At 50.5% G+C, this 15254-nt stretch overlaps 1 protein-coding gene across 3 annotated transcripts in view; it reads left to right on the top strand.

Annotated features, from left to right (window-relative positions):
- The first annotated feature begins 4981 nt into the window (after positions 1–4981).
- IGSF5 (immunoglobulin superfamily member 5) overlaps positions 4982–15254 on the top strand; it is a 51126-nt gene continuing 40853 nt past the window's right edge. Inside the window, exons 1-2 of one of the 3 annotated variants that reach the window (XM_049627844.1) lie at positions 4982–5153; positions 8998–9075. In XM_049627844.1, the coding sequence (XP_049483801.1) occupies positions 9018–9075 (58 nt within the window). In that variant the 5' untranslated portion in view covers positions 4982–5153; positions 8998–9017. Of the gene's footprint in view, positions 5154–5173; positions 5619–8997; positions 9076–15254 lie in introns of those variants that run through there. The other 2 variants (XM_049627846.1, XM_049627845.1) reach the window with 2 other exon arrangements.

The following is a 15254-nucleotide window of genomic DNA, read 5'->3' as shown; positions in this document are numbered from 1 at the left end:
TTTGGATAAATACTTAGTAGTGCAATTGCTGGGTCATAGGGTAGTTCTGTTTTTAATTTCTTAAGGAATCTCCATATTGTTTTCCAGAGTCCAGTAAGCCTATATCTTGATTGCTGTCTCTGGGTCAATTCTCCGATGGTGAGACCACCACCCACCCTTGGCTTAGGGTCTGCTGGGGTGCAGCTGCACAACATATATGTATGTATGTATTATATATGTATGTATGTTTTATGAGAAACTGACTCATGCAGTTTTGGAGGCTGGGGAAGTCCTAGGGGAGCGGGTACTGTGGCTCCCGTGCAAGTCTGAAGCCCTTAGTCCAAAGGCCTGAGGACCAGGAACACCAATGTCTGGGGAAAGGAGAAGTTGCGTGTGCCAGCTAATAAGCAGAGAGAGAAATTTTGCCCTTCCTCACCCCTTGTTCTCTCCAGGCCCTCAGTGGATTAGACGAGGCCCACCCATATTGGGGAGGGGTTTCTGCTTTCCTCAGTCTCCTAATTCAAATGCTGACATCTTACAGAGACATCTTCAGGGACACACTCCACACGATAACGTCTAACCAGCTCTCTGGGCTTCCCATGGCCCGGTCAAGTTGACATATCAAATGAACCATCACACACTTAGAGTTTTTAAGAGCTCAAAGACAGCTCAGGTCCTGTTACGTCAGGTGACCCCATGTAGAGAGCAAGATGGAGTCACTCATGTCAAGCAGCGACTTGTGTCAAAGCAGTGATGTAAGCAGCCAAGGGCGTTGTAGCTATGACCAGGTGTCCCTGAGACCAGCACTGGCTGGAGACACCCCGGAACTGATAACCGGCAGGAGCAGGGGAGGCCTGCAGGGGCCCAAGGCTGATGACATCCCTTTATAAAGGGAGGGTTTTTGCAGCAAACTGTCAGACTCCTCGGACGTGACCCCTCTGTGTCTGACCACCTCAGAAAGGCAGCTGCGGCCAAAGACTCTGCCCGGTTCATCTCCAACAGGAACAGAGACCCTCCGCTGCTTGGACATAATAAACAGTGAGCTCTGAGCGCCGACCCAGACCCGACGGAGGCCTTATCTCAACCGGGTGCCCACAGGCTGACTTCGCGTTGGGTTCGTTAACTTCTTATGCCCTGTTCTACCTAACTTGCTGTGTAACTTGTCTCGTGCTTTGCTTTGGGTGACGTGTAAGAAGCCAAATTAAAAGTGTAGTGAAATGGGGGCGCCTGGGGGGCTCAGATGGGTAAGCATCTGACTTCGGCTCTGGTCATGATCTTGCAGTTCGTGGGTTCGAGCCCCGCGTCGGGCTCTGTGCTCGGAGCCTGGATCCTGCTTCGATTCTGTGTCTCCCCCTCTCTCTGCCCCTCCCCTGCTCATGCTCTGTCTCTCTCAAAAATAATACATAAACGCAACATATATTTTTTAAGTGTAGTGTAATGTCACTGAGTTTGGAATCCTGAATCTGCTTCAAAACTATGTTAACCTTGCCTTATGACTGAATAAAGCCAACAATGGGAAAGACACCTCACGTGCCTTCATGGTGGGCTCATGAAACCCCACAACCTTCTTTGCTCATTTAAAAGGTTTTCACCGCTTTTCCTGACATTCCTTTACAATTTTTTAAAATGTTTATTTATTTATTTTGAGAGAGAGAGAGGGAAAGGGAGAGAGAGTGGATGTGAGTGGGGGAGGGGCAGAGAGAGAGAGGGAGACAGAGAATCCCAAGCAGGCTCCACCCACGGGGCTCAATCCCATGAACTGCGAGATCATGACCTGAGCTGAAAGCAAGAATCTGATGCACGACCAACTGAGCAGCCAGGCGCCCCCTGACATTCCTTTCTATATGTGAGGACAAAAGCCCAAATCTTGACTGTACCCTTTAGTCTGGACCTTGCCTCTTCTCTGGGCTAATGGAAGACCCCTGCCCCCCCTGCCAGCCCTACCCCAACTCCTACCCCTTTGCATTCAAGCCGGGCTAGGCTCTCCAACTTCCTCAGGCTTTTGGGGCCTCCCACCACCCACCCTGACTCAAGGCACACCCTTCATCTTCGCCCCCCCCCCCCCCCCCGCCATGGTCCTTCCTGAACTCCACCTTCCTACCCAGTGTGGTCCTAACATGCCCACCCCACACCTGAGCTCAAACGCCTTTCCTCAGGGAACCCCCCTCCCAACCCCTGCACCTTCAACAAAGCTTTTTTAGGGGTCTTTACCACAATTTGAATTTTAGTGTGAGTATGTTTCAGGTAGATTTGAACTTTGTGATTTTAAAATAGCATAGGCTAGGGGCGCCTGGGTGGCTCAGCTGGTTGGGCGTCGGATTTCGGCTCAGGTCATGATCCCGCACTTCGTGGGTTCCAGCCCCGCAGGGTCTGTGCTGATGGCTCAGAGCCCGGAGCCTGCTTCAGATTCTGTGTCTCCCTCTCTCTCTGTCCCTCCCCTGCTTACACTCTGTCTCTCTGTCTCCTAAAAATAAATAAATATTAAAAAAATTTAAAATAGCATAGGCTAAAAATATTAGTACATCTGTCTTTATGCTCAAACTTTGAAATAATGAAAACCTCCCAAAGTCCAAAAAAAAAAAAAAAAAAAAAAAAAAAGTCCCCCGAGACCACACAGTCTCAGAGTTGCATTTCCAGTGATTTGGAAACAGGGTTTCCAGGCTGGGTAGCTGGTAGACAGAAGTGCCCAGGCCCAGGGTCTGCATCTTTGGGGCACCTCCGAGGTGGTTACTGTTGTTACGTACGCACGTCATACAGCACTTGTAGGGGATCAGAATATAGCACCCTGGAATGGGCCAGGTCGTCATAAGAATTATCGTAAGCTGAAGATAACTGAGAAACAGCAGACCCCAAACTTTGCCTCCCCTCGCGGGTATCAGGAAGGGCAAACACCATCTTCGTCACTGGGGGCTCTTCTCAGAATGGTTACAACAAACCTGACCCGATACAACCCTTACCTTCCTTTTAGTCTCCCCCCCCCCCCCCAACCCTGTCTTCACCTTCCCACAGTTTGCCACACTTAAAAGCCTGGACTTCTTTTCCTTTGCCCTGTCACTTCTCTTCAAGTGTATTGTCTTGTTAAGACTCCTTTGAGTACTCAGCACCGAGTTTCCCCCACCTGTATGCATCAATAAACTCTTGATATCTTGCTGTTCTCTTGTTTTCTCTTGTCAATCTGTCTTTTGTCAGTTTAATTCTCAGGCCCTACCCACCAAACCAAGGAGGGTATGGGAACAAATCTTTCCCCTCCCCTACACTCTCATTGTTATCATAACTCAAAATTTCTAGAAGCTCTAACAATAGTCTCCAGTAGTTATGCTGAGGCTGAGCTGTGCTCTGAAGGTCAGTGCTTGGGACTCCTGGTGCTGACTGATATTCTTCTTCTTCTTCTTCTTTTTTTTTTTTACATTTATTCACTTTTGAGAGACAGAGAGAGACCACAAGCGGGGGAGGGGAAGAGAGAGAGGGAGACACAGAATCTGAAGCAGGCTCCAGGCTCTGAGCTGTCAGCACTGAGCCCGGGTGCTGACTGATATTCTAAACGACTCGTGCTGAAGCCGAGAAAATGAGGAAAAGTGTATCAGGGATAAAAATCAGCTACATTGGCCTTGGGTGTTCATTTCAGTGGCTCATTTTTTGGGAATTATTTGAGTTTTGAATTATGCTTGGCCTTCAGGGACATAGCTCATAAATAAGATGCCACAACCTTGTGTATATTTGAGAGATTATTTGACTCACGTGTTGTTAACTCCTGGAATCTGTTTCGCTCACCGTTTTTTCTGACCAGCACAGGGCCTTGTAGGGGAGGAGGAAAACAAACCTTTTTCTTTGCCCTCTCAGGTACAATGTCTGGGACCTGTGAAGCCAGGTTAGCAGGATAAAGGTGTAATCTGCATGCATATAGGAACCAAGTGGTTGGAATGAATACTTATATATACCTAATTTAGAAGGGGAGAGTAAAGGCGGGGGGTGGGGGGGGTGGGGGGGGGGGGGGGGGGGGGGGGGTGTCGGGGGGGTGGAGAAAGTCTTCTTATGGGAAAAACAAATAGGGTTTTTTTTGGAAGGACAAATAGATTTTCAGTAGAAGAGACAAGAGAGGAGAAGGTTTGTGATAATGTTTATCTATACAGGTGATGAGTGGTCTTTTGAACTTATTCTCATTCAGAGTCGGAAATTCCCCCTGAAGAAGGGATCTCCAGTAGGCTTCATTAGTGGACCCACCCTATAAAGGAATTTATGGCAGCCATATTCCCCAGTAGTTAATGCTTTTAGTCAGAAAAGGGAATCTCTAAGAAGGCTTTTTTTTTAATCTCTTAAATCTCAAATATTTTTAGCCTAAAATAAATCTCTATGCCAAACTGGCATATTTTGGGGGTGGTGTATTCTGATTCTGTTCCACTGGGGAGAACCGTTTCCCCCTATTTATTTGTTTCAGGGTCTCACGCTAAGTGCGTGATCCACACCCTCTGTTGGTGTCTATTCTGTTCAGACGCCCTTGGCTCTGAGTCCCCTGACAAGATTAAAATGCAGTGGGTGAGGGGCACCTGGGTGGCTCAGTCGGTTAAGCCACTGACTTTGGCTCTGGTCACAATCTCACAGTTTGTGGGTTCGTGCCCCACGTTGGGCTCTGTGCTGACAGCTCGGAGCCTGCTTGGGATTCTGGGTCCCCATCTCTCTCCCTAACCAACCTCCCCCTGCCCCCCGCCCCACCCCTGCTTGCGCTCTGTCTCAAAAATAAATAAACCTTAAAAAAAAATTGAAACGCAGTGGGGGAGACGAGGCAGGTGCTGAGAGAGAACGGCATAAGAGCAAACAGTTCCACGTGGTGCTGCCGTGTGGTGGGTGCCAGGTGGTGGTCTCTTCCAGAATTTTCCACGGGCTCTAAGAAGCCAAGTTCCTTTGTTCAGGCTGAGTGCTGGCTGGGTGTGGGCGTGGGAGGGCCAAAGAAACCTCTTAGCAGTTTTCCTACAAATGCTCCTCGGGAAAGTGCGGCCACATTCCAGAAGGTTTCACCCTCAGGACTACTTTTCTTTCACCGAAGAGTCTTCTTGTGGGTGTGGAGGTTCTTGGCCGGAGAAGGAACCGGCTCGGCCAGCCCCAGGCCCGTGCTGACGCCAGAGATCAACAAGGTTGTCCAGGCCGGCGTCCTCGGGCAGGAAGGGCCCCCAGCCTGGGTAAGAGGACCTTCGGCCCCCAAGGGCTTGGCTCTGTGGGACTGAGAGAGACAGAGAGGGAGAGAGAGAGAGAGAGAGGCCCAGAAGAGGAGCCAGGGCAGAGGGCCGAGGGGAAGCAGTGGTGGCCCCGGAGGCTGTGACCTTCTCAGGCCCCGCTGGGCGGCCTGGCTTGCCGTTTGGGGCTGGCTAATGATTAGCAGGGAAAATGTCACTCTGGGGCATGCACACCTTCCGGGAGCGAGGGGCCAGTGGCAGGCAGGGGCCACCTCTGTGTTTACAGCCCGGCCTGTGACGTGACAGGGCCATTTCAAGAGGAACTTCCTGCTAACCGGCGACCCGGGTGGAGATTCTCGGCGGCCACACAGGTTTGTTCCTGCGTTTGCGTGGAGGGAGGGCGGAGGCCCAGATGCCTCTGGGATCAGAGAACCTTCTGTGACGCCGGAAGAGGAGAACTTCCTGCCCGAGGTGAGCCAGCTCCAGCCAGCGGTGGGCGTCCGTCCAGCGGGTCCGCGGGCACCTGTCTCGGGCCGAGGGGCGGGTCGCTCGCTTTCCCCGGGAAAGTGTCCCAGGACCAAACACACACCCTTTGTTTCCCAACTTCCAGCCAGTTAAACATTAAGAAAGCAGGCTGTTCGGGGAGTTCAGGAATTCAAGATGACTTCTGATGGAGCGAGAGCCTCTGTCATAGCATGCCGCTGTCTGGGGGCGGCAAGAGCTGAGAGCCAGCTGGGATTTGGGGGGGGGGTCAGGATTCCAGGGCTGGAACGTCACCGTGGCCCCATGGGTCATTCCCCGCACTTGTAAATGCCGTTTCTCCTCCTGTGGGAAGGAGAGCCTCACGGAAGTCTCCGGAAGCCCTCACGGGGGCCTCATTCCTGCAGGCAGGACAGCCCCTCCGGATGTAGGGGTGCAGGACGTGGGCTTGTCCGAGTGCAGCCTTTATGTATATTTAGGCACAGACGTTTGCAGCGAGCCCCTTGCGTGGATTTTGCTGTGACGGATTCTCGCTCACCCTGACCAGCACCCAGCTTTCTTTTTGGGTCTTGGCTTCATGCTGCTGCCTGTAGCAAGAAGTGTGGCAGGCACCTTGGCAAAGCTCTTTCCAGGGACCCAGAAACGAGGGCTTGCGTGTGGGGGTCACTGAGTGAGATAATGAAACGCGGCAGTTTCCTTTCCTGAGATCAGTGCGGTGGCCCCTCACACACCTTCTGTGTGGTTTTTGCCTTGTCAGGGCAGTAAGGAGTGGTTGGAGGTTAACTCCTGTTTAGTACAAATAAAAAAACCTTTTTTTTAATGTTTATTTGTGAGAGAGAGACAGTGAGAGTGGGGGAGAGGCAGAGAGAGAGAGGGAGACACAGAATCGGAAACAGGCTCCAGGCTTGAGCTGTCAGCACTGAGCCCGACGCGGGGCTCGAACCCACGAGCTGTGAGATCATGACCTGAGCCGAAGTCGGATGCTCCACAGACTGAGCCACGCGGGTGTCCTGTGTTTAGTACCGTTTAACAAGACTTAAGACTTTAAGAAGACTTTGCAGGTTTTCAACGAGAAGTAGGTACTTCAAGTCTTCCATAACAAAATGACTGGGAAGTGAAATCTCCGGGGTCTGTCCAACTATCCCACAGAGATGTTAACTTGCAAATTACCTGGCAATAGGTCCTCATTTAATTAAAGCGAAGGGACGGCTCGTCTCTGCACACATCCTTCAAATACCAGCCCGGCACAAATCCACTCCTGCAGCAATCCTGCCCCGGGGCTCCCTGGACCTCACTGGGCGCTCCTGCCCTGCCCGTCCCGGGGATTCTGCTGGGCTCTGGGGAAACACAGTCACCGCTCTTACAGAGAAGAAGCCAGAATGGCGTGTGAGGGACGGAGGCCGAACAGAGGCTTTAGAAAACACAGCACTCAGACTCGGCCTGACTCAGCACGGTTATCGGTATTTCCTAATGGACCTTAAACTTCGGCTGCAATTTCAATAAGCACTGGGTCCAAGCTTGGCATTTATGGCCTTCGGTGAGATGCGTAATCTTCTCTACGAGGGCTGTCTCCCGCATCCTCAGCTGGGGTGTAGCCTTCTAGACGACCGGTCTAGCCACCGACTTGTCAGGGCGGTGTGCATTGAACCTTGCAAATTAGTAAATGATTTATTGGCACTTCATAATTGGGGACCTGGAGCCCGTCTGGGAGGGCTGGGGTTTCAGTCCGGCCTGGGTACGGCTGCTGCACAGCTTGCCGCCCGGGCCTATTTGTGGAGCTCTGCGGCGTGTGTTTTAGACCCCGCGGGGGCCGGGGTCCCCACAGCGGCACCGACTTTGAACCTTGCGCCGTGCCGTGCACGCAAGTGGTTATGGTTTAGCACGCATGCTGAGTTTTGCTTTCCCAACACATCAGAGAAACAGAGGGGTGGAAACCCGCGTTCCTTCTCGTGAGCCCCGAATAGCCAGGATCACTGCTTCAGCGTGAAATGGGTTCCGCAGACGTGAGGTGTGGTGGTTACTTGTGCCTGTTTCACTTCCTGTGTTTGTGCTTTTGTGTTGCTGTGGGGTCGGCCTCTTTCGGCTGTAGGAGAGGAAAGGGGACGGGAGCCCTGGACAGGTGTCAGCCCATTACAAAATCCCACAGCTGTGGGGAGGTGGGGGGGGGGTCTCTGATGAAACCCGGTGCCCCACATTTCAGAGGGAGGGTCCCGCCCGCCCCCCTCCCCAGTTGATGGGGCTGTGACGTCTGTGTGAACCCCAAAGCCAAAGTAAAAACCATCCCCTGGTTAGGGAGCTGTGCTCCACATGGTGGTGGTGTTGAAGACTGTGAAAGAAAGAGACCCTTTGCTGAGCCAAGGGGCCATTGTTTTTGCGGGCAGTTCCCCACACGTTCAGTGGGTGATTTACCTTACATGCTCCAGTGGGACCACACGTTGCTGGTGACTGTGTTGCATGGGCCTACCACAGGGAAGAAGGAAAAAATAAAAATAAAAAGAGAACATGTAGGGATGGAGGGGTGAGCAAGAGGTTTATCCAAGAACAAAGGGATTGGAAGGAAGGGCCAAGAGATGCACACAACAGGTTCCCCATGAGCTGCCTAGGGCTCAGTCTACCCTGACCTCTCCTAGCTCTGACCTCTCCCCCTCTCCCTCACCCTTGACTCCACCCCAACGCCAGTGCCTCTCAAACATGCCAGGTATGGTCCCACCCTGGGGCCTTTGCACCTGCTGCCCCTGTGCCTGGAAAGCTCCTTTGCAAATATCCACGTGGCTGTCACCTCACCTCCTTCACTGTTCACGGACCATCTTCTCTGGAGACTTTCTGTGACTTGCCTGTTTGTAATTACAGCCGGCCACCCCATGCACGCACACGACCCCTTGCAGACGTCCCCCTGTTCTCTCTCTATATATACCTTTTGGCACCTTCTAATAAGCTTATGTTCTATTTCGCCTGTTTTCCCTTTTGGTAACGTGAACTTGTTACGGGGAGGATTTTTTTTTCCCCTCAGTGATTAAAACATCATGATTGAAATGAAAAGCAGCAAGCCCTCGCCCCTACATCCTGGCGAGTCAGTCAGCAGTAAGGCTATACCGTCTGCCTTCCATAACTTATACCTGGACTGGGGAGCAAGATCGTTTAATGCAGGGATTCTCCAACTTGAGCCTGGGCCAGAATTGGTTCACTGTTTAATTGTTTGGACAGATTTGTGTGCTCGCCCCTGGAGCTTCTGATCCAGCAGGTTTGGGGTGAGGCTGGTGCCACCGACCGTCCATCCACGGACACCCACGAGCCGGTAGGGGCTCCGCGTACTTGGGATGCCAAACGCTCGTCAGTGACAGATGGTTACCTGGCTGCTTTGTTTTCCCAGGGTGAAGAAGACGCGTGGTGATGGAGGGCAGGTGGAAAGGCATCTCGACCGTGCTGGTCATCCTGGCTGGGCTGGCAGGTAGGGGTCTCCTGAGCTTGGTGGAATGTTCCTGGGCATCTGCTGGAAGCGGGCAGGAGGGAACCCAGAGGAAGCTTCCTGGATACGTGGCTGCCAGAAGCTTCTTCCTTGGGCCTTTCTCACTGCTTCCTCTTTCCACAGAAGGGTCTCTTTCCTTGGGTGCACTTCCTGCTCTCTTGACTGAATTTCCTACCGGTCCTTCCACTGGGTCGTCTCTGCTGTGAGCGTTTGCCCTTCCATTCCTCCCTGTAAGTCATTGTCCTGTCCTCTGCCTGCTTTTCTCTTCTTCCATTTCTATCTGGCCTTCAAGGAAGGCCCAATTCAGACATCACCTCCTCCCTGAAGCCCTCCTGACCTTGCCGTTTTCGGGGTAATAATCCCAGCTCCCATTTACTGACAGGGGAAGGGCCCACCGCTGTTTCTCCCATCAGCTTCTCCTCGTCCTGGATCGCCCCCAGGGGGTCAGTCCAAAGGGACTCCAGGGGGTCCCAGGCCAGGGTCTCCCGATCACACTCTGCTTTGCAGGAGGTGGAGCTTGAGACTGCGGGGTCCTCGGGGTGACTGGAGTTGGTTCCCCCAGCTTTCTTTTGATTATGTCTTGCCTAGACTTCTTAGAGGGTAGCCATCCTGTATTTCTTGTGCAGTGATTTCAAGGCATTGTACTGAAGAATGATGAACATGTAGAAAAGCTCACAAGTCACAGAGGTACAGCTTGATGAATTTTCACAAATCTGAACACCTTCGTGTATTAACAGTGAGACCAAGAACCTCCCGTGAATGCCTCCCTTTTGGTCATTCTGATACCCCTCCCCCAATATTCAATATTTATTGAAAAACGGAAAAGAATGAAATAATATAGGGACTCTCAGAGTGTGTTATAGGCAATAAGGACTCTTTTGTAAGTTTTGGTTTGGAGTATGTTGAGACATTAAGCCCAGGGGCCCAGGCTGTGGTGTTAACGCGTATTTGAGGGCAAAGATGTTCAGAAACCCCCGACTCATAGTGCGCAGTGTGAGGTGTTTAGTAGGCGCTTGATAAGCCCTGGTTTGTGGAGAGGAAAACACCAGCCCTGTCGCGTAGAGCTTGAGGACTTGTCCAGGGGCTGGCAAACCACGCTCAGCACTCATTTGAGGGATAAGGCTCCAACGTGGCTATTTCAGCCACGGTTGCAAAAATCTCTTCTGGCAGTTTAGCGGGGAGCTGATGTGCTGTGGGGTCTATGGTTTTTCTGGGACATTTTCCCTGAAGTTGTGTTTGGAACAAAGGGGAGGCTTTGGTGGAGGCCTGGAGACGGCTGTTCCAGGAGGGGAGAGTGTTATGGGCTCATTCGAATGCCCCCTGGGGGATGGGGTCCATTGCTATGGACTGAGCACCTCGGATGCTTCATCTTGGAAAGTCTGGGGGTAGAGACACCTTCATTTGTAGACTCTAAATAGCTGAGAGCAACCTCCATGCACACTCAAAGGGTTCCTGCCAGTCCTCTCCTCTCTATCTTGCCCCAGTGCAATGGATTATTTAGAACTCAACACCCTTATTTATTCGCTCAGTGAATATTGACTGAAGGCCTGTTATGTGCCATTTAGTTGTAGGCATTGTGATGTGGCAATGAAAAGAACCGGGCATAGTCCCTGCTAACAAAGCACTTAGAGCCTCGCAGGGGAATTAGGCACTGATTGGTAGAAAAATCAATATAAAGTTGCCATTGTGACAATTGCCTCAAAGATTTGAAAGCCAAGACTGGCATGCCAGACTGATCACTGCCCATGCAAAGGCCCTGGGGCCAGAAAGAGTTGGTGAGTTTGATAAATTTAGGGTAGTCTGGTGGCTGGAAGGTGAAGTTTGGGGCCAAAGGAAGTTGATGGGAGACTAAGTGAAGTCTTAAGAGGATAATGTTGAGGGTTATCTGGTCTTTGTCCAAAATGTATATGTTTAAAATATTTAAACTAAGTCTGAGTGTGGAGGTGGGTGGTAGGGGTGTCTGAGCATGCTGGTGTGCTGGCTGCCGTGTGAACAGCAGTTCTGGGTGGTGGTGGCACAGCGGTGACACTCGAGCTTCCTGCCATCATCAGTGGGACTCTGCAGGTGCCTCAGGACCGCCTCCCCCCCCCTTGTTTCTCAGTTCCCTTCTGACTGTCCTGACTCCCATTTTCTCAGCTGCCTCACCAAAGCATTTCTCTGCTGCCAGATCCCCTGCATTTCCCTTTCTCCCTTTTGATTTTAATGGTCTGCTTCACTGTTTCTTTGCAGTGTTCAGTAAGAGGCAGGGGAAGGCGAGGGGTCTGCAGGTGCAGTGAGGGAGGCGGGAGGACAGTGGGAGAACAGAGGGGTCTGGCCTCCGACCTCCCATCAGGGAGACATCCAGCTGCTCCCCCAGGGAGCTGGGGAAAAAACCTTCGCAGAAAGCCGGTAGGATGCATGTTTGGGGTCCATTTATGGAGGGCCGGGAGGAGGCACGGAAGTGCTACTGTTGGGTGATTTCCGTCTTGCAGACAGGAGGATGCAGTGAGTGGACGAGATGTCTGGTCCTCGCCGGCAGCCAGTCAGTCATTCACGGAGGTGCCTGGTGGAGTAGGATCCTGGCAGGAGAGGAAGCAGAGGAAGGGGGGCTGCCGATGTGGGAACTGGAGAGTGTGAGTGTGAATAAGAATCTTGCAAATGGACAAACTCCCGAGTTGGGTGACCACCACAGCTGGTGGCCCAGGGGAAGTGTCTGGGAGGTGGGGAGGGGGGTGGGGGGGGGACACTGATCTTTCTTGTGGCTCTGCCCCGATTTGCCTGTTCGCTGTACAGAGTGAAAGGGGAACAGAGGGAAGAGGAGGATTTGTGTTTGGTGAAAGGCCTTACTGTCAATTTTCTCGTATTTGTTCTGTGCAGGGCAGGGTTACACAACCCGCAGCTGATAGGATTCAGGGAGAGGAAAGGGGCTCCGGGACCTCGCATTATCAGGGTACAGCTTCCGAGTTTACCTATGGCGGTAGCCAAGACCGCTGGGGACGTGCTGTCCGGGGAATGTAGTGCTGACGATTTGGAGCCTCCTGTTTAATTTATTAGAGGTCAGGTTCAAACTCCAACAAGAGTTTCCATTTGTTCTTCCTCCCTCTCACCTCCCACCTGCAAAGTAAGGTATGTGGCCTGCACGTTTTGTTGGTCACAGGTGCAGTCTGGTGGCTCGGAGCAAACAGTGTTCCAGAGTGAAATAATCTCTCTACCTCGCACTAGGCAGTGAGGGAGCCATGGTTTCAGATGGGTCTGCGTGTTCCGTGGGAGCCCTTAGATGGCGCTCCTGGCAGGGGGGGTTGGGTCTCAGCCACCTTGGTGCTCCCCACACCTGAGCCACTGGGCTCTGTCCATTTAACTCCCACCGTTCTGCATCAGGAGTAGGGGGAGCGTGCTGTTGTCTCCCTGTGGAGTGGGGAGAGCTCGTCTCTTTCCTCAGGGTGTAGATTTGGTTGTTTCCTTCCTTCTGTTCTTCTGAAGGTGCAGTTCAGGGCTCGTGGAAAGAGCCAAGTCAGCACAGAGGCCGTGACTTTCCCTGGGGGATCATTTTTGATTTCTCTTCCTCAGGCTTTTTTCTTTTTCTAAAATCCCAGATCAAAGGGATCCTTGGATTAGAGAGGCCTGCCCCGGGATAAGGGAGGATGGCCAATAGGAGTTGTTATTTAGAGTCCCACTTTCTCTCTTTTCCCACCATGCCCAGAGACAAAGGAAAGAATAACCGTCATGTTTATGCAAACACAGGAATAGTCTTAGCTAATTGTGATCTTCCCTCAGTTCTGCCTCTTTGCAGCCTGTAGGTCTCTTTTCAGGACCCTTTTCTTGACCTTGACCCTGGCTGCCTTGCCCCCTGGTCCTGCTTGCCTCCGGGGCTGTGCAATAGTTCTCGCTCTCCCATTAACCTGTCCCTGCGGCAGACCGTGCATTCTGGGTACTCAGGTGATGCGTTAATGTGTTAATGTGTGTCTGCCGTGTCCTGTCTTACGACTTTACCATATGAAGTTGGAAGGAGAGGTGGCTGCAATGATTTGGGGGCACTCAGGGTATATGGCAGGCTGCCTGGTGGACCCACAGGAATCCTACAGCTGCATAAGGTAGGAGGAACCCGTTGCAGTCTTACTGGTGTGGCGGGCAGGGCTGAGGAGAAACCACAGGGTCTGGTCTGCCTAGGGGTCTGTTTGCTATAAACTCTGAGTGAGATCAGAGGGGGAAAGAGTGGGCAAGAGTGGGCAAGAGTGGGAAGGTGTGAGTGTGGGTTCCAGCTCATCACTGTGATGGCAAGTCCTGGGATATTGCTTACCTTCATTTATTCGTTTAAAAAACCAGAAGTGAAAAGAGGGGCATGAAGGATTTGGAAGACTACCCTTTGCCGTGGAAGTTCTATGTCGAGTTATTATTATTATTATTATTATTATTATTTTATTGACTTCTTTTATTTTTTATTTTTTAAATTTACATCCAAATTAGTTGGCATAGAGTGCAACAATGATTTCAGGAGTAGATTCCTTAATGCCCCTCCCCCATTTAGCCCATCTCCACTCCCACAACCCCTCTGGTACCCTCAGTTTGTTCCCCATATTTAGGAGTCTCTTCTCTTTTGTCCCCCTCCTTGTTTTTATATTATTTTTGTTTCCCTTCCCTTATGTTCATCTGTTTTGTCTCTTAAAGTCCTCATATGAGTGAAGTCAAATGATTTTGGTCTTTCTGTGACTAATTTCACTTAGCATAATACCCTCCAGTTCCATCCACGTAGTTGCAAATGGCAAGATTTCCTTCTTTTTGATTGCCGAGTAATACTCCATTGTGTATATATACCACATCTCCTTTATCCATTCATCCATTGATGGACATTTGGGCTCTTTCCATACTTTGGCTATTGATGATAGTGCTGCTATAAACATGGGGGTGCATATGTCCCTTCGAAACAGCACACCTGTATCGCTTGGATAAATGCCTAGCAGTGCAATTGCTGGGTCGTAGGGTAGTTCTGTTTTTAGTTTTTTGAGGAACCTCAATACTGTTTTCCAGAGTGGCTGCACCAGCTTGCATTCCCACCAACAATGCAAAAGAGATCCTCTTTCTCCCCATCCTCGCCAACATCTGTTGTTGCCTGAGTTGTTCATGTTAGCCATTCTGACAGGTATAAGGTGGTATCTCATTGTGGTTTTGATTTGTATTTCCCTGATGATGAGTGATGTTGAGCATTTTTTCATGTGTCGGTTGGCCATCTGGATGTCTTCTTTGGAGAAGTGTCTATTCATGTCTTTTGCTCATTTTTTCACTGGATTGTTTGTTTTTTGGGTGTTGAGGTTGAGAAGTTCTTTAGAGATATTGGATACTAACCCTTTATCTGATATGGCACTTGCAAATATCTTCTCCCATTCTGTCGGTTGCCTTTTAGTTTTGCTGATTGTTTCCTTCACTGTGCAGAAGCTTTTTATTTTGATGAGGTCCCAGTAGTTCATTTTTCCTTTTGTTTCCTTTGCGTCCGGATACGTGTTGAGTAAGAAGTTGCTGCGACCAAGATCAAGCAGGTTTTTGCCTGCTTTCTCCTCGAGGATTTTGATGGCTTCTTGTCTTACATTGAGGTCTTTCATCCATTTTGAGTTAATTTTTGTGTCTGGTGTAAGAAAGTGGTCCAGGTTCATTCTTCTGCATGTTGCTGTCCAGTTTTCCCAGCACCACTTGCTGAAGAGACTGTCTTTGTTCCATTGTATGTTCTTTCCTGCTTTGTGACAGGTTAGTTGGCCATACGTTTGTGGGTCCATTTCTGGGTTCTTTATTTTGTTCCGGTGATCTGAGTGTCTGTTCTTGTGCCAGTACCATCCTGTCTTGATGATTACAGCTTTGTAGCATAGCTTGAAGTCTGGGATTGTGATGCCTCCTGCTTTGTTTTTCTTTTTCAAGATCGCTTTGGCTATTCGGGGTCTTTTGTGGTTCCATACAAATTTTAGGATTATTTGTTCTAGCTCTGTGAAGAATGCTGGTGTTACTTTGATAGGGATTGCGTTGAATATATAGATTGCTTTGGGTAGTATCGACATTTTAACAATATTTGTTCTTCCTATCCAGGAGCACGGAATGTTTTTCCATTTCTTTATATCTTCTTCAATTTTTTTCATAAGCTTTCGATAGTTTTCAGTGTACAGATTTTTCACCTCTTTGGTTAGATTTATTCCCAGGTA

This window comes from Panthera uncia, chromosome C2 (genome assembly GCF_023721935.1).
Source record: "Panthera uncia isolate 11264 chromosome C2, Puncia_PCG_1.0, whole genome shotgun sequence".
Taxonomy (NCBI): Eukaryota; Metazoa; Chordata; class Mammalia; order Carnivora; family Felidae; genus Panthera; species Panthera uncia.
The sequence above is the reverse complement of the archived record's forward strand: the minus strand, read 5'-3'. Positions and strand labels throughout refer to the sequence as shown.